The 17,347-nt window shown below is 41.3% G+C and overlaps 4 protein-coding genes across 11 annotated transcripts; 1 reads left to right on the top strand and 3 right to left on the bottom strand.

The window, feature by feature from the left end:
* Window positions 1–1,323: 1,323 nt before the first annotated feature.
* Window positions 1,324–3,622, bottom strand: dnajc5gb (DnaJ (Hsp40) homolog, subfamily C, member 5 gamma b). 5 transcript variants are annotated; one of them, XM_029139426.3, is made up of 6 exons: window positions 3,336–3,622; window positions 3,113–3,241; window positions 2,598–2,811; window positions 2,265–2,415; window positions 2,113–2,172; window positions 1,324–1,617 (listed from the first exon to the last, which is right to left on the bottom strand). In XM_029139426.3, the coding sequence occupies exons 2-6, from the start codon at window positions 3,223–3,225 to the stop codon at window positions 1,559–1,561; spliced, it is 597 nt and encodes a 198-aa protein (XP_028995259.1). In that variant the 5' UTR covers window positions 3,226–3,241; window positions 3,336–3,622; the 3' UTR covers window positions 1,324–1,558. The 5 variants fall into 5 exon arrangements, with proteins under 5 accessions (XP_028995259.1, XP_028995262.1, XP_028995258.1 ...); XM_029139429.3 differs by having other exon boundaries at window positions 2,119–2,172; XM_029139425.3 differs by having other exon boundaries at window positions 2,113–2,175; window positions 3,336–3,621.
* A 99-nt stretch (window positions 3,623–3,721) lies between these two features.
* Window positions 3,722–6,479, bottom strand: tp53i3 (tumor protein p53 inducible protein 3). 3 transcript variants are annotated; one of them, XM_029139407.2, is made up of 6 exons: window positions 6,361–6,479; window positions 5,629–5,791; window positions 5,266–5,533; window positions 4,968–5,180; window positions 4,620–4,816; window positions 3,722–4,473 (listed from the first exon to the last, which is right to left on the bottom strand). In XM_029139407.2, the coding sequence occupies exons 2-6, from the start codon at window positions 5,767–5,769 to the stop codon at window positions 4,294–4,296; spliced, it is 999 nt and encodes a 332-aa protein (XP_028995240.1). In that variant the 5' UTR covers window positions 5,770–5,791; window positions 6,361–6,479; the 3' UTR covers window positions 3,722–4,293. The 3 variants fall into 3 exon arrangements, with proteins under 3 accessions (XP_028995240.1, XP_028995241.1, XP_055361968.1); XM_029139408.3 differs by lacking the exon at window positions 6,361–6,479 and adding an exon at window positions 6,076–6,231; XM_055505993.1 differs by lacking the exon at window positions 6,361–6,479 and adding an exon at window positions 6,053–6,161.
* Window positions 6,480–6,505: 26 nt separating this feature from the next.
* Window positions 6,506–9,340, bottom strand: cenpo (centromere protein O). 2 transcript variants are annotated; one of them, XM_029139414.2, is made up of 6 exons: window positions 9,202–9,340; window positions 8,885–9,036; window positions 8,583–8,730; window positions 8,208–8,479; window positions 7,945–8,104; window positions 6,506–7,479 (listed from the first exon to the last, which is right to left on the bottom strand). In XM_029139414.2, exons 1-6 carry the CDS (start codon window positions 9,221–9,223, stop codon window positions 7,469–7,471), a joined length of 765 nt encoding a protein of 254 aa, XP_028995247.1. In that variant the 5' UTR covers window positions 9,224–9,340; the 3' UTR covers window positions 6,506–7,468. The 2 variants fall into 2 exon arrangements, with proteins under 2 accessions (XP_028995247.1, XP_028995246.1); XM_029139413.3 differs by lacking the exon at window positions 6,506–7,479 and adding an exon at window positions 7,486–7,773.
* slc5a6b (solute carrier family 5 member 6) lies at window positions 9,284–16,105 on the top strand. Its single transcript, XM_029139361.3, has 16 exons — window positions 9,284–9,420; window positions 11,303–11,753; window positions 11,841–11,906; window positions 12,236–12,287; window positions 12,374–12,441; window positions 12,607–12,761; window positions 12,950–13,090; window positions 13,246–13,375; window positions 13,724–13,812; window positions 14,014–14,126; window positions 14,220–14,290; window positions 14,370–14,456; window positions 14,633–14,805; window positions 14,881–14,987; window positions 15,068–15,189; window positions 15,495–16,105. Exons 2-16 carry the CDS (start codon window positions 11,406–11,408, stop codon window positions 15,639–15,641), a joined length of 1,869 nt encoding a protein of 622 aa, XP_028995194.1. The 5' UTR covers window positions 9,284–9,420; window positions 11,303–11,405; the 3' UTR covers window positions 15,642–16,105.
* The last annotated feature ends 1,242 nt before the right edge of the window (window positions 16,106–17,347 follow it).

The raw sequence follows: 17,347 nt of genomic DNA, 5'->3' as shown, positions 1-17,347 counted from the left end.
CAGCAACAAAAAAATAAATTAAAGAAACATTACAAAACAACTTTGTCCGTTCAAATAAACTTGACCTTTAATGTAAATGCCAAACAATTTTACAGTTGTAAAAGATGGAAGAATAAAATTCATAAAAGCTTTATCAAATCATGATTCACAATATCCAGTTTCTTTTAAAAATACACCAAACATTCAAAGAAACATGAAACCGTACTCAGCAATTGAAGTTCAAGTATGATTTATGTTACATAACCAAGTCTGATTGTATAGAAGGTTGTTTGGCTGACAATAAAAGTTATCCATCATGAATCCCAAAGGAAAAAAAACATCCAGATGCTAAACATTCTGTACAAATATAACATTTGTACAAAAGCATCTGAATGAAGCACAGACCTGACAGTTCTACACCCAGTAAAACTATTATAAACATAATTTAAAGTTTTATCTTAATATATAAACTATCATAAAACCGCCCATCAAAAGCAATTATATAGGTGTGCGGATTTCACAATGTTACAGTTTCACTGTATATACAGTTAATAAGGGACCTCACACCAGAGAGACAATGGTCCTGAGACAGCTGGATCATGTCACCAATGCAAACCTTTCAAAATTATCTCAGGAAAGCGGTGAGTAAAAGGTATATTCTGTCTGTTGAAAAATTCAACTATTATTAGCACTTGTGAAAATGATCCACACCTTGTACAGGAACAGGGAACAAAAGCAACACAGGCCAGAACTACCAATTCATATCATTTGGTTTAAAATAGATGTCCTTTGTAGCATCTTAACACTGATCCTCCAACACAGTAGCCATTTACAAGTCAACAGCGCCACACATTCTGAAATATTAGCTCTGTAAAAAGTGCAACAACGACAAGCATCAAAGATGCTGCTAAGACACTACTGGAACCTACAGTTAACAGGTGTACGATCAGATCACAGATCAGGGTAACAACTTTGATCAACTGTGTCAATACACTCATCAAACACAAAGCTGAAAACCTTGAACTGTCCCTGCACCTCAGTGGTTTATTATTATTCCCTGTTACAGTCAAGAAACTACTTTGGTCTTAATCTGTAATTTTAAAAACTAGAGCTTGGAATGTAGCTGAAACTCAGAAGCAGTGTTCTTTTACCTAACCTCTATTTTCTATATTTCTGTGTGTATGTGACACCATAAGTCTCTAAGTGATGGTGTTTGATCTATGACCCATTTGTTTATCTCCAACAGCTGTAGGATTTTTAATATTGCTACATTAAAGTGCAAGTAATAATTCCAGAGATTTGGTCGGCACGTTTGTCATTTTGTCACTGTTTTATATAGATCAATAATTTTTCAACTGTTAAAAAATAAATAAAAAAAGATAGATTCATTGGCATTAATAAAAATCATCAAACATTGATATCGCTGATTTATGTAAACATTTTGTTGCTCTTAGATATTTTCCACATGAGCCACAGTTGGAGCAAGAAAAAAAAACAAAACAGAGAAAGCGTGTTTATACTCAGCCACTGACGACAGCCTGGTTTAATAACTGGTGAACCTGAAGGAGCCACAGAGACGTCACTCATTGAAGGTGCCATTGTTTGCTTGAGGCTGAATCACAATCGGCACGTTTTCCCCTGTGGAATTGAAAAACAGGTGTTTTCCATTACTACTGCAGTTTCAGTATTTCTTCAAGAAAAGCAGAAAACAAAGAGAGCCGCTGGTGGTTAATCAGCATGCACAGTAAGCATTCAGCTAACCACGGCATCATGATCCCTAACCTTTAAACATTCTGAAATTAAACTGTCAAACACTGTCAAGAAATAAAGAAGCTCTGAATTACCCAATAATATTGTAAGTGATGCTTTACTGCATTAGGAAGCAGTTGAGTAACTTACACTCAATCTAACCACTAATCTGTATTTTTGCATAGGCAACATAGGCATGCAAAGCTGAATTACAACACGAGAACCTTTACCAAGTAAAATGGTACTCAGCAACAACATCAGACACGTCTGTCACCAGCAGTGCTGAAAGCTGCCACAGCATGAAATCACCCACACACAGGTTCAAGTGCTGCCAGATGAGCCAAGCGTATGAGAACAGGTGGACAGAACCTAAAGAGGTCATACCTGTACCTGCTTTTTCAGTGGCTGCACTAGAGCTCGGCTGAACAATTATTACATGGTCTCCTGCTGTAAACAGAATTTAACAAACTGTAGGTTTCTTCTCGTGTGTTATTTCACATTGCAGGATGGCAGCACTGTCAGAATCTTTCCCTCACCTGCATCCTGCTGCCTGATCTCTGCCTCCAGGTCCTCAGGGTCTATATGATCGAAGTTCTCCTCGTCTTCAGTTTTGCACTTCCCGCAACAGAAACAGCAGCAGCAGAAACAGCAGCAGCAGGTGAAAATACTGCAGCACACCACAAGTGCCTAAACACAAAGAACAGCCCTTTAGGTAGTGTAAGGGTCAATAAAATGAAGGAATGGTCGCCAGTTTTTAAATAACAAATACACAATGTGAAAGAATCATGTGGATACTTCAGTATTACAAATTGTTTGCAGATATTTGCGCTTTGTTTAGAGTTTTATAAGCCACGTCCTGTGCCTTTCACCTTAAACCAGCACTTGGACATCAGGAAGTAGTATTTCACGCCTTCCTCCCCAAACTGATCGGCCGCGTACAGACCCATAGATCCGTACTCATCGTAGATCGGCCTTTTTTTCTCATCGCTGAGGATCGTGTTGGCACTGTTGATCTCCTTGAACTTTTCAGCAGCTTCCGGGTTGTCTGGGTTTTTATCGGGGTGATATCGCAAAGCCAATCGCCTGAACAGAAATGGGAGTTAGAATGTGCACAAATGTGTGACTGCTACAGCTGCAATACTAGTGATGAGTCAGCTGGAAACCGTGGGTTTGTGACATTTTAATGATGTAGATGATGTAAATTTCTCTTACTGCTGCTTAACATGCAAATGGCAGTCTACATTCCATTTTTTTATTCCAGACTATGACTAAAATATGAGAAGCTACATATTTGTCTACATATTTACTGAACATATTAAAAGACCAACTAACTAAAATGACCGTTATTAATCCTGTCACATTCACTTGATCATCTCTTACACACCTGTAGGCCCTTTTAATTTCCTCCGGAGAAGCTCCTTTCTCCAGGCCCAGAACTTTGTACAAACTCTCTCCAGCTCTGGACATTTTCCTCTGAGGTCTGTTTGGATTCTCCATGTCTCTAATTTTCTGGCTGTAGCATAAAAGCATAAGAAGATTTAGCAGACCTTGTGCAAAAAAAGGAGTGACTGCAATACATAAAAGTTGCGTGTGACTGGAAATTGTACCTGCTTTCACTGCACCTCGCCTTAAACCCCGCTGGGTCAAATCACGACAAACTGCTAACTGACTTAGCTAACTTTAGCAACACAGCATGAGGCGTTCATTGGTAACTAAGAAGGAATAAATTGTTTTTTGCTCGTGTCACAAAAAGTCGGACTCGTCCTCTGGTTCTTTTGGTCTATGGTCCATGGAAAATAGCTGGTCCGAACTGGATTTAAACGTCTCCCCCCATGACCGCCGACAAAAAAGTTTAGCGGAACAGCAACAGGGAAGCAGGAAGTTTGAAGTTTATTTGTGAATAAAGTTCCTGAAAAAAACGTCATCGCTTGTTTCTTAAAGAGACACCGTCGATTTATTATAGGCGCGAAATCACTGAGTCATCAGACGAAAGTTAACTTTTATAACTTTATTTAACGTTGGTGAGTAGTTGTAATTTCCACATTGGTATCAAAACAATTTCTTCAAATGTTATAACTTATTTGTCAATTATATTTCCTGCCGTTAATCTGAATCTGATAACTACATAAATATTTGGGATTTAATTTGAAAAGTGTACTGTAACTGCACTAATGACTGATACAGTATGTCTGTAAATATGAAAACATAAAAAGACTTAATAAATAAATCACAGCTCTGAATGCAGTGAAAATGAAACTTTTAACAGGTGTTAGTCGTTTATTTTATGAACAAATGTGGCAGAATAATTGAGGCATGTACTGTATAAACCATATTGTTTATGGTTTAATATTAAATATTGATGCATAAAGGTTTTACGCAGACTCACTAGGAAAGTACTGATAGGAAACATGCTGTAAATGGTGATCATCAATGTTGCACTATGAGTTGAATGCAGAAGATGCTGCACTTCGTTTGTAAGAGTAACTACAGTATCACAGTGTTTCACATCTCAGATCGCATGACATAGTGTTAAAATGCCACTTGTAAACCGTGATTTTCCAGATGCTATGGAATCACATTAAGAATGATCTTCCCCAGGTTTTTGTTGGCTTCCATGTGCCGATGAGCTTCAGCCACGTCCTCCAGGCTGAATGTGCTGTCAATCACTGGCCTCAAGCAGGCAGCCTGGTTTGAGAAACATGGCAACACTCTGACTGAGAAAGCCTTCACCAGGTCCGCTTTGTACTGTGGAAAAATGCAAAGTGGATCAGGCTGGGTTAGAAGGAATATGGCTTCATGTTTGGCAAGGAGATATGAAATGAGAAACATTTCTCACAATTACACTTTAGAAAACAATATCAGCTGGTTCATCCTGAGCTCGTGCTTCTCACCTGAAGGCTGCGAGAGCGCAGGAGGCTGGTGAGCAGGTGACCTCGCTTGAACAGAAGCTTTCCCAACAGATCTCCATCTACCGCCCTCCCACCCATGGTGCCGTACAGCACCCACCTGCCATCCATGGCTAAGCAGCTCACGTTCTGCTCCCAGTTAGAGCCACCGACGCAGTCCAGAATTACATTTGCTCCCTTTCCTGAAAAAAAGGAAAAAGCTCAGGACATCAAAAAATTTGGAGGAGTTGTGAGAAAGATTAATGAAAGAATTTATGAATAAAAAAGAATGCAAGGATACTACAACCCTGACTGGGTTTTAACAGAGATGGGCCCTGCAGAACTGCAATTCACCTCCTGTGAAGCCTTGAACTGCCTGTGCAAAGTTTTCCTCGTTGTAGTTAAACCCAGCGGCAGCTCCCAGCTCCTCGGCCATCTTCAGTTTCTGCTGGCTGCCGGCAGTAACGATGGGCACGGCACCAAACAGACGAACCAGCTGAACAGCAGCCGTTCCTACTCCGCTGGCCCCAGCGTGGACCAGCACCACCTCGCCCTCCTTCACCTGAGCTGGGCCACCGGACACCAGGAATAATATTAATACTGCTGCTAAACAAGATCTCACAATTAAACAATTGCACAGTGAATCATTTACCAACAAAAACCAGTAGCTGGAAAGCAGTGAGCCAGGCCTCTGGGATTGCTGCTGCCTGGCTGAAGGTGAAGTTGGATGGAACTGGCATGAGAAGCTCCTCGGGCACAGCCACATATTCTGCGTATCCTCCTCCACCCAGCAGGGCCATCACCCTGTCCTCTGCCTTCCAGCCCTTCTTCACTCCAGGACCCAGACTCTCCACAGTGCCGGCCACCTCCAGGCCGATGACATCACTCTCACCTGGGGGGACTGGGTACAGCCCTCGCCTCTGTGGAAAACGTAAAATATGAACTGAGGCGAGATCATGATTAGGATCACTGTAATTAACTCTATCCCGTGTAAAAGGAATATTATACTCTGTACCTGTAATAAATCTGCCCTGTTGAGAGCAGTTGCATGAACCTTAATCAGAACTTCTCCATCTTTAGGTCCAGGTCTGGGAATATCTCGCAGCAGCAGGTTCTCTGGTCCTCCTGGTTTGTCTACACACACCGCTCTCATCATCGCCCACCAACTACTGTCAGGTCTATAAAAAAGATGAAATCAAACGTTTCAAAGCAAATAACACAAGATAAACAACACCAAGCTGAAAGCCACTTTATAAAAGCTCCCAATATAATAGTATTGTTAGTACAAAAAAATTTGACTAAAACAAAATCTAAAATTAGACAGAACAAAACTGCTAATAAATAAACGTGCTCGCTCTGTCTTGAAGCGCGTTACAAGGAAGTAAACGGTAGCTAAAATGTCTAGCAGGAAAAAATAAAGAAGGAGTCCTGGATCCTACACGCAGCACAAAAAGCGATTAACCAGCAAATGGTGACGATAGTAAAGTCTCTGTGGATCCGAGGGTCTGTGAAGATCTACATATACGTCCGAATAAGTAGTTACGCAACGCGCATGCGCGGTGGCGTTCACTGTACCACGCCGTACTACGACTTCAAAACTCTAAACGATTCGTTGTATGTTCGTACAAACGGAAATGGAAAATAATCAAATGCAGAGCAGAGACGCGCACGCTTTTACAGCGCAGGGAATCCAAGTGCTGCTTTAAATCCGATGTAAAATCTGCAGCTTATAAGCGCGAACACTCACCAGAATGAACGAGTTAAACTCCAGAGTTAAACTCCAGAAAGTAAATGAAGCGGAGCGCTGCTCCTCATCTGCTTGTTGTTAGTAAAGGCACGAAACTCCGCCTCGCATTTACCACAAAGAAGCAACAGTACAAAGTCCCAGTCGGTTGGTTTGAGGAGCTTTATTATAAACGAGAACATTTTGTTAATGTTTGCACATCACTTTTAATGTGCGTTGCTGTCAGACATTACTGAACAGGATTGAAGGAAGATGACTAAATAAACGAACACTTTTACACCAGATTTTTTTTATGTAAGCAATTATATCTGGGGTTTGCTTTGAAGACATCTTGAAATTTAATCTCTTGCCGTGTCAGTGCATGATTACAAGTGGTTGGCACAAACACAATAGACTATTATGTTACACATGAAAAGACAAGCATAGCAGCAAACACTTGAGCATAACAGCACTCTGGGGGCGATGAACACAGAACAGGTTAGAAAAAAGGTGTTTATTATTATAATTTAATAACAAAATAGTTCAACAGAAAAACCGGCGTGTCTCTCAGCCTAGTTCCTACAAATGGAGGCAGTCTACAGAAGAGCAGTGAAGCCGAGGGCCCTGCGAGTGTTGAACCAGAAGGAGGACAGAGATTTCAAGCATAGAATGGACACGCTGGACAAACAGTTCAGGTACACGCAGAAGATGCTGAAACAAAGGCGGGACTCGCTGATAAAAGAACACAGAAAAATGGCGGTAGTAAAAGTCTGCGAACCCAAAGCTACGGTGAACATTGCTATGAAAGAAATAGATCAACATGCGAGTGCCGTGACGCACGTCAGAGCAATTCACACATCTGATGGAAGAGGACTGCGTTTTAGCAGGGGCTCTGAACCGGTGGAGCAGAGGCGGTCGACATCAGCACCAGCGCTGCCTGGTGACGCTGCCAATTCAGTCAGACACAGAAGAAACATGCAGAGCAGCCTGTCACTAATGCAGATGAAAAATATCGCAACCATCGACTCGATATCAGAAAAGGAACGAGTGAGGCAAGAGCAGAAAGCCCGAGAGGAAATGGAGAGGATGAGACAGCTTCAGAGAGAGACTTTACACAAGAGGGTGACAGCGTTTATAGAGAGTCTGAAAGACAAAGACAACATGAGAACACAGGTGGAACCTCAATAAAAAGGAAGCTGGATTTTTTCTGCTTGCAGTTTAATAATTCTACACACAAAAAAAAATAATTCAGTGTTTAAATTAGCGTTAATATGTACATTGTCCTATATTTTTCCTGTCATTTTTGAAATGTAAGCTTCTGAATCGTTTACATAATACTACCAATAGTTTTCATGGTTGTCAAGGCTTTGTGCAAAGGAGTGTCCTTCAGCAGGCTGCAATGTTTCTTCCAATCAGGGGAATTAAGAAGTTCTTTGTCTGCAAAAATATGATGTAAGTAATTGATGTAAGTAAAGGTCTTGCGTGATTAAGAGCTATAGCTCTTTTGTTATAGTATAAGAACCACTGAAATGTAACATATTCTGGATTATGTTGGTACACGCACAGTACACACGTGTGGCTGTGACACTGGAACATTGCCTACTATACCTTCAGATTCGAAGCGGGCATTTGTGGGAAGACATCTGGTTTGGTCAGTGTAGTCTAGCGTGCAAAGAACAGCAGTCTTCTGTCTCGGCACAGTGAGCATCAGCACCAATATTGAACACAAAACATTGCTCTCCATCACTTCTATGGACTTGTGATTCTCCTGTACAGAACAAAACAGGATGAGAGAAAATACAGGCTCAGGATCACATATTATAATATTATCTGGGGTAATAATGTGCAGAAATTATGATAATTCAATTTACCTTGACAAGTTTCAACTGTTGCTTGCGACCAGCGAAGGCGTTAAGATGCTGGCTGAGAAGGTGCAGAAAAGGCTTAATGTTTGCCTCCATGTTGCTCTGCTCAGCCAGCTGGTTCAGGGGAATGAATGGGGGAATGTTATGGCGCCTTATCCTCAGCTTTGGTTTTAGGTCCAGCTCCAGGTTGTATGTGTCTAAATAGACGCCCTCGTAGGCTGTTGCCAGAGACACACACATTCCTTTGCCTTGAGATGTCTTTATGACATCGTACCCACCTAGTGTCAGCAAAGAGAAGGTGAAAAGGGAGATTATAACAGACCAAACTAACCCGTTACTGTCCAATAACTATATGACACAACATGATATGGTTGTCCTTACCGATGAGGTGGTGAGCATCCAGAAGGTCTCTCAGGTGTGAGTGCCGGGCCATCAGCCGCAGAAGTTGTGAGTTCTCAGAGTCTTCATCCATTTCCTCCTCTTCTTCATTTGAGTGTTTGTTCATAGACTTCCGCAGTTTTTGAAGATTCTGTAGCAGGACGATGTAACAAGCACCAAACAAATGTACCAGCACACACTTAAAGATGCAGCAGATTGCAAGAGATTGATCATCTAGTCATTAAAATGTGTATAGACATACATAGATTCATGATACTGCTGCCACATCACCATCATCATCCCACCTGCTGAATCTGTATCTGCGCCTTCAGTTGATCTCTCTGCTTCACCAGTGCTGCAGCTTTAGCCTTTAGCTCCGCAACGCGACCAGGCTGCTGTGCTTCACATTTGCGGCTTCTTGTCACAACCTCCAGGTGACTCAGGTGACTCAAAACACCTTCGGATGAAAACATTCCCGTTTACCTTCTAACAAATGACACGGAAGCTGTCGATCTGCTTTGGCTGCGTTAACGTCACTTTAGCTCGTCTCCGGGGGCTACACAGCGTTAAGCTAGCGGCTACCGTTTCGGTGAGCTAACTGATTAGCTTTCGGTTGAGTTACCTTTAGAAGAAGCTCCCTCCATGTTTCGCACGTTGTTTTTTTTATTTTTGAGTAAAATAATCTAGCATCTCGGCGTACTAACGTCTGCAACCCTATGGTGTATTTTGAGTTTGGCGGGTTTTGCGTCATTACGTCGCACGCCACAGCGTGGACCCCGGAAGTGAACGCAAAAACATTTCATGCAGGTCCACATGGAGCACGGCCAGGATTAGCCAGATGGTAGGTTCATTTAATACTTTGTACATACAGCAGGGGCGACAGAACAGCAATAGTTGACCGGGGGTGAACTGCGTAGTAGTTGTTTTTAGCCATAGACGTGTTTAAACAAGTTGCTTTTAAACTGGCGCAGCGCACTTGAACATGAGTCAGGGAGTGTCACCCATGGTCACAGTGACAGTGCTGGCGCATGAAGGTAAGTCCGCTTTAAGGTGGTTCATCATTTTATTGTTTTGTTTTTATCTTCAGCACATAATAGCAAATAATAGTGTCCAAAATATTAATATAATAAAATTAAAAATATATATTTTTTAAGGTTTATTGGGAGCAGTAAGAAGCTACATTCAACTTCAGACCACTATTAGTTATTTATAACTTATAAAGCGGCCGTGTATGCGGGTGAAGCGAGCTAGTGTTTATTATGTAATTCATAGTGGCCTCTGGTCTTGATAAGACTTTATTGATATTCAAGGGAGAAACTTTGTCACAGGTAAGGAGGAAGACAAATGAACTAGATTAAAAACAGTAAGACGTCATGCAAATAATGCAATATTCCCAGAAAGATGAAAACATTAGTTAAACATTAGATTAACATCTGACATTATTCATAGCGCAAGCAGGAGAGATGGTACTTATCCTTGTCCATGTCATCTACACCCCCTTGTTCCAGTCTAACAGGTTTCTACTCTAATCAGCATGTTTAGTCTGATGGCATGTTTTCTCTGAGGATGTTAACCGACCTTGGGGTATTTACAGTAGAGTTTATTCCCATTCCATATGTTTAATATAGAGATACCTGAGAAAATATAAAGTTAATAAACAACTTAAAACATTTAAAAGCTTGACTCTTTAATAATAATTAACCTACAGATTGTTTTACTAAATTCCTTCACATTCTCCTATGAACGTTAGACAGTAGAAAACAGAACTAACAGTAATTTTATTTTTACAAAGCTGGGGATTATACTGTGTTGTATGTTTTAAAATTCTTTTCACAAGAAGAAGACAATGATCAGCAGCATGTAAGAAGCTGAAACTAGCAAATATTTGGCATTTTTGCTTGAACACATGAGTAAATTACCAACTAGTTTTCTGCTGAGCAGCTAACTGAGTAATCAACTCACTGTTCGAGCTGTAATTGCTACTGCGTGTCTGTATCTACAACTGGATAACTTCAACATTTTAATGCGTTGGTAACACTGTTATCTAATATTTTAAGCAAAGGTGGATTATAAGAATTATACAGTGCACAGTCAGTGCTTGATGCTACAGTTGGTACATGTGACCTTGAATTCCTCAGCCTGGTTCTGGCCATTGTTGTTTTGGTGCAGTATCCACTCAATGGCAGCAGGGGGCGCTTTCAAGCTATCTCGACTTTTAATGCCCCATTCCCAATGGCACAGTTACTATATCTGGATCAGCAGAAGTAGGGGAAAGTTTACCCAGAGCTGCCGTGGCCTCGGTTTGTCCTGAAACAGTCTGGAACTCGTGCCACCTGACAATGATTCTGTGCAGCAAACAGTCCAGATTAGGTGAACTATCAGCCTGGGAAGGATGGCTAAACCAGATCAGAGGAACCCCAGGTGTGTGGGTTCTTCACCAATCAATTATTTATTAATTTGTCAGAAAAAAATATTCAGCAGTGAAACTCATAATTCATTGTTTTGAAGGATTAAAAACAGATCTTTAGATGCCATCATAATAAAACTAGTATTAATGAAGGTGCTTGGAGCTTTATCCAGAATTACTGAGCTAACCAGGAAAATATGCTGGCAGCTTTACAGAGCAAAGGGGTCTCTTTGAGCCTGAGACGGAACCCGGGGTGTTGAGCATGCTTGTGTACACAAACACGCCGATATTTAATCCGTGTTTTACTTCCCTCAAGGCTGCTGGAATCCTCTGACTGATGGGTGTGGACGACGATGTTCCCCATCCGTGTGAGCGTGTTACTTCAGGAGAAGCGGACCTGCAGCCAGTAGCCGATCACAATGGACCCGTCCGACCAGAAGCACTTCACGGTCGTAGACTACGTGATATTTGCCGTGTTGCTCGGCGCCTCCATGTGCATCGGCCTGTACTATGCTCTCTCTGGCGGGCGTCAGCGCACCACACAGGAGTTCTTGATGGCCGACAGGAGCATGAGCTGTCTTCCCGTGTCCCTGTCGCTCATCGCGTCATTCCAGTCCGCTGTGGCAATCATTGGGGTGCCGGCAGAAATCTACAGTCACGGTACTCAGTACTGGTTCATCGGCTGTGCCTACGCTTTGGGCCTCTTCATTCCAGCTCACGTCTTTATTCCAGTGTTGTACAGACTGCAGCTCTCCAGCGCTTACCAGGTACGCTGAAACGGTTTCCAGTTGTATTAGACCTAAATAATGCACTTGTCAGTTCTTCTAACCTTAAGTTTTGTGTTTGTGTAAAAGTATCTTGAGCTGCGCTTCAGCAAAGCAGTGCGCACCTGTGGAACTGTGACCTTTATCTTTCAGACGGTGGGTTCAACACTTCACATGATAAGAAGGAATGTACGAGTCTAAATCTTTGGTTTTAATAGTAATAATCGCAGGACATTCACAGAGTCAATACTAGTGTAGCACCAGTACCTTTGTGCTAAACTAACTAGTTGGTTTCACATTCAAATGTATTAAACATGTATAAACGTGACATAAATCTTATCATTCTACTCAATTAAATCCACATGTTTTCAATAAATTAAGAGTACTCATAAGGTCATTATCCAATTTTCCTATTTATATGTAAAAAAAAAAATATTTATTAAAGTTTCTTTTCTCTGATTTGTCTTTTCATTACTTGGCTGCAGGTTGTTTATATGGGGATTTGTGTGTATACGCCTGCCTTTGCACTTAATGCAGGTACAAAAATGATGTGTGTACATATATTTAAAAAAATTAACTGACTGAGTAAATGTGACTAAATGTTTTATTGCCTTTTTCCTAAGTTACTGGATTTGAATTATGGGGAGCAGTTTTGGCAACTGGACTAGTTTGCACATTGTACACAACACTGGTGAGTTGAGTGATTCTAAATCACAGAATAATGGGTTAGGGTTATTATGAAAGAAACTTTGAATTAGTGACTATGTTTTAGGAAGCATTTTTGGTTATAATGAAGCAGGATTTTTTTATTGCCATCTGTTCCATTAGAGGCCTCACATGTCTCTGTTCCTCACAGGGAGGTTTAAAGGCTGTGATCTGGACAGACGTCTTTCAGACTCTGGTGATGTTTGCTGGACAGCTGGCTGTGATTGTGGTGGGAGTTTATCGGACCGGAGGAGTCTCTGAAGTTTGGACGAAGGTCTGGGAGGGAAATCGCATCTCAGGTCTTGAGTAAGAAGAAGTTTGTTTTGTAGAAGGAAACCTGCCAATGGAAATAACAGGCACTAAAGTTACTAATACTTCCAGTGCATGTTCCGTAGTCGACCAAGAAACCTGCCGTGAATCATGCTTTTTTTTTTAAATCCACTGTTGGTTGTCAGTTGTTGCATGTTTGAAGGTACTTTCTGACATGTGTTCAGCCTAAATCCCGATCCGACTGAGAGACACACCTTCTGGACCCTGGCGGTGGGTGGCGTCTTCCTCATGCTGTCTCTGTACGGCGTCAACCAGGCTCAGGTCCAGCGGTATCTCAGCGCGCGCACAGAGAAAGAGGCTGTCAGGTACACAGGATACATACTGTACAAGATACATAGTAATATACAAATACTTTCAGAGAGTGGCACACGCATACAGACCCACATTTAAATGTCAACTATCTCTAAATGTAAATGGCTGCCCCATCCCATCGTTCAGGTGAGGTCACTCCTCTGTGCAGGTCCTGCTACATGGCATTCCCCTCCCTGCAGCTGGCTCTGGCTCTGAGCTGTGTGATGGGGTTGGTCATGTTTGCACGTTACTGCGGCGACGACCTCACTGACAAACTGGGCTCCTCTTCAAGGGATGCAGTGAGTTTCACTGTGTTATTCATTATCAACAGAGTTGTCTACTTTATGTTTAGAGGAGATGATTTTTTTTTTTTTTGCTTCCTTGATCTCGGGATCGTGGCCTAAAAGATAACATCATGTTTTTGTGGCCTTATGTAAACCAACCAGACCAAATGGACATTGACACTAGAGGAGCAGCAGAGTATTTGCCTGTTTGATAAAGCTGTTCACCATGTCTGTGCCACCGCTGCGCTATCACTGGGCCTTAGTTTTGTAGATTTTATTTGTTTGTGGTTATTATATGTATGCAAACTACACTAAAGGTTCCAGGAAATTTGTATGTGTTTTTTTTTTTTTTATTCTTTACAGATGGTGATATACTTTGTGATGGACATGCTGCAAGGTCTGCCTGGACTTCCCGGACTCTTTGTTGCATGCTTATTTAGCGCAGCGCTCAGGTACAAGTCAACACACAAGGGAATTCACAGTTACAAAACCGTATTATCCTAATGTGAAGGATGAATAATCTTTAATACATGCATTCACTCTTAGGGTTATAAATATGTGGAGTGTTGCACCAAACAGTGAACTTGCACATTTCATGTATTTATTGCTTTATGTCTTTTAAACTCTGTTTTATTGTTTCTTTTCCTTCTCAGCACCATCTCCTCTGCTTTTAACTCTTTGGCCACCGTGACCATGGAAGACCTCATCAAACCACACTTTCCTGCCATGTCTGAGGCAAGAGCTACTCTGCTCTCCAAAGTTTTAGGTAAAGCCTCAACAAGAAGCTTTGAAGTCATCTGTGAATGCTGCACGTGACACAACTGTTCTCAAGTGTCGACCTGTTACTTTTCTGATGAAGCTATGTCCTATGGGCTGCTGTGTCTGGCCATGGCTTACCTCACTCACCTCATGGGAGATTCAGTTCTACAGGTAGGAAGGTTTTATTAGCAAATCTAGCCTTTCTCACTAGGTTTCAACATGCTTCTGTTTCTGTATGTTTGAATTCCAGGTAGCTTTAAAAATATTTGGGATGGTTGGCGGTCCAATTCTTGGTCTGTTCTGTCTCGGGATGTTCTTCCCTTGGGCCAACTCGATCGTAAGTTAAACCTCATCAGTGACATTGATTGTTTAGGTAATAATGCACTATGTATTATATTTTGCCAGAAATTGAATAAAAAAAGAAACCAAATGTCTCTTCAGAAACTAAAACGCTGTATTTGAAGCTATGCTTTCTGTCATACAGATTAGTGAATGCTTTGTGTGTTTTACCAGGGAGCAGTGGTGGGTCTGGGGGCAGGTCTGGCCACATCTTTCTGGATCGGTATCGGGAGCATCGCTACTCATAGCTCCGGGACGCGGCCGCTGCCTTCCAACTGCATCCCCGTCCTCTTGACGAACAGCGCCACAGCGGCCATTCAGTCCGCACTCAGGAACACAACCCTGAGGTGTGAGGCTCATGCAGCACAGCATGTTCCTGCTGTGATCGTCTCACAAGCTAATCACCATGTTGGTTCTTTCAGCCACCCATCAGCACTGAAGAGGTTTTACTCTTTGTCCTACATGTGGTACAGTGCGTTCAACAGCTTCACAGTCATTATCATTGGCCTGATCATCAGCTTTGTCACAGGTAGGAAGGGTCCGAGTGTCTATACGTTCCTCACAACCTTTCTTGAGCCTTTAAATTGTTACATTTATTTTTCTACTTAGGCCCCATGAAAGAAGAAGATGTGACACCAGGCACAGTCTATCCCTTGGTAGGGAAGCTGCTTTGTTTTTTACCTGAGCACCTAAAAAAGAAGCTCTGCTGTGTGACTCCTCTGGGACAGACGGTATTTAAAAGTCACTCAATAAATGATTTGTTCAGTGGAAAGAATATATATATTTCTGTTAAAATGAAACAACTTCTAGAAACATGCTGCAGATGCAATAACACTACGGTTGTATGATTTATTTCACAAGCTCTATTTTTAGCTTACATCTGTAGTGAAATGAACAGATACATTATATTAACTGAAATAGGAAAAATCTGAGTGTAGTCTGTAGTTCTGGACTCGAATAACTAATCGTTTGAGCTCAACACTGAGCCCTTCAGTCTCATCTGTCTTTGACCATTCATCTTCTTTTGTTGTAATAGCTCTCATCACAACAAAGTCAGCCTCCAGAGCAGAAAGAAATCAGTGGATGGGGCCTCCAACAAGACAGGGGAGCATCGCCGGGTGAGATGGAGAGTTTTCTTCCTGACGGTCACACAAGACTTGTAGAACATGAAACAACCGTGTAAAGTCTTGACCTGTATGACTGAACACATCTTTATCAAAGCCCTTTGAACAGAACAGTTGTTGTTTTTTACTTTGTTAAACTTGTGATCATCAATTTAATTTAAAAGCGAGGTGGAAGCTAAACTCACTTGTTTGGTTAACACTATGTTACACATGCAGTATTTGATCCTCATGGCCACAGATTCACTTTCACTGTGAAGTTAAAACCAATCACAATGTACCTGACTACCTGATGATGCTTACTACTGGATACATCATACTGTATGAACACTTGTAAGGAGTAATGCAGCAGACCTTAGAGCTGCTTTAAAAATGTTTTGATATGTTTTTTTTATTTAATTAAAATGAATACAATTTTGTACTTTTAAAATTTTTTTTTCTAGAAGCATCTGTAACTTTGTAAGATCATGTTGCTCTCATCAATCTATAAAACTGAATGTTTTTTGAACTTTTTTTTCAAAACCCAGCCTGGCTTTTCATTTCTTACTCCTGTGTGTGCATGCAGGCAAAAACTCAAGCTAAAAAAAAAAAGAAAACGAAAAAAAAACAAATTATATAAGAAATTATGTAATAACAAATTCATGAATATTCTTTTGTGACAACACTGCGGGACGTTTTCAGTTGCAGGACCATAAATCATGCAGCAAACCTGCTATGTAAATTTAAGCCTGCTATTTGTAACCTTGCAGGACCACAAGCTTCAGGGAGGCCAGGTACAGTACACCTGCTTTGTTCTGTGTGTGGGGGTGAATTGCAAGAAACAAGTTATCAACACATGAATTACATAAGCACAAGTTTTGCCCAAATACGTTGCTAAAGGAATAATACACAGATGAATGTGAACGTATGATCTGTTGAGGTCACAGTTGTGTCATGCTCTGTGCCTGTGCTCTACTTCCTGGTTTTTGTTGATCCTGCAGCACACTTTTCTATTGCTGCTTGTCTCTGCTATAATCTGATGTATTTCGTGATCTAAATAACTGTTGATGTGATCACATCATGGTCAGCGGGTTCTCTCAACATCCATCCTCTTGGTGCTAATGATAAGCCAAATGAAAGCAGCACGTAACCTAGAAACAAGTGGAACAGCTTGGTTTGGTTTGCATTTTCCCTTCCACATGAATTAGCAGTGACACTGGGTCCACTTATGTGCAGGCAGCCTTGGAATGTGCAGCAATGCATTATGTGCATGCAATGCATTAATGCAGTAGATATACAGACCTCATTCACACTCTGGTTTTATAGCTTGACAGGCCAGTGTCACAGCAGAAACACAGGTAACGTGCTCTAGTCCCTGTTTTTGAAAGTCAAATCAGGCCCACACAACGGTCTATTTACTTTGCCAGCCATCATTTTCTGGACCTTCTGGGAACATTGACCCTGTGTTTTACATTTCCTTATAGGCTGCAGCAGCAGCAACAGCTCCATCACTGCGCTGCTGTTACTTGTAGGCTCAGACGGATACAAAGGAGACATTGCCGTCAAGATTCAGTCATAAAGGACATGGAAAACAGGTTGAGTGATCTTCTTTAATACATGTAACGTTACTTCAATTTATAATTACATACGGAGCAAAGTCTGTAGGATTTGGTAGTTTTAAGGCCCGTGCTAAATGAGTATAAAGTAATCATAAAGATAAAAATTACTGTTTGGCCTAAAGTTATATTAATGCTTTCAATTTAAGGAGTTTAGTGCAATTAAATATAAA

The sequence above is a fragment of the Betta splendens genome, chromosome 22 (assembly GCF_900634795.4).
Source record: "Betta splendens chromosome 22, fBetSpl5.4, whole genome shotgun sequence".
NCBI lineage: Eukaryota > Metazoa > Chordata > Actinopteri > Anabantiformes > Osphronemidae > Betta > Betta splendens.
Note: the sequence above shows the minus strand (reverse complement) of the source record. Positions and strands in the feature narration are given on the sequence as shown.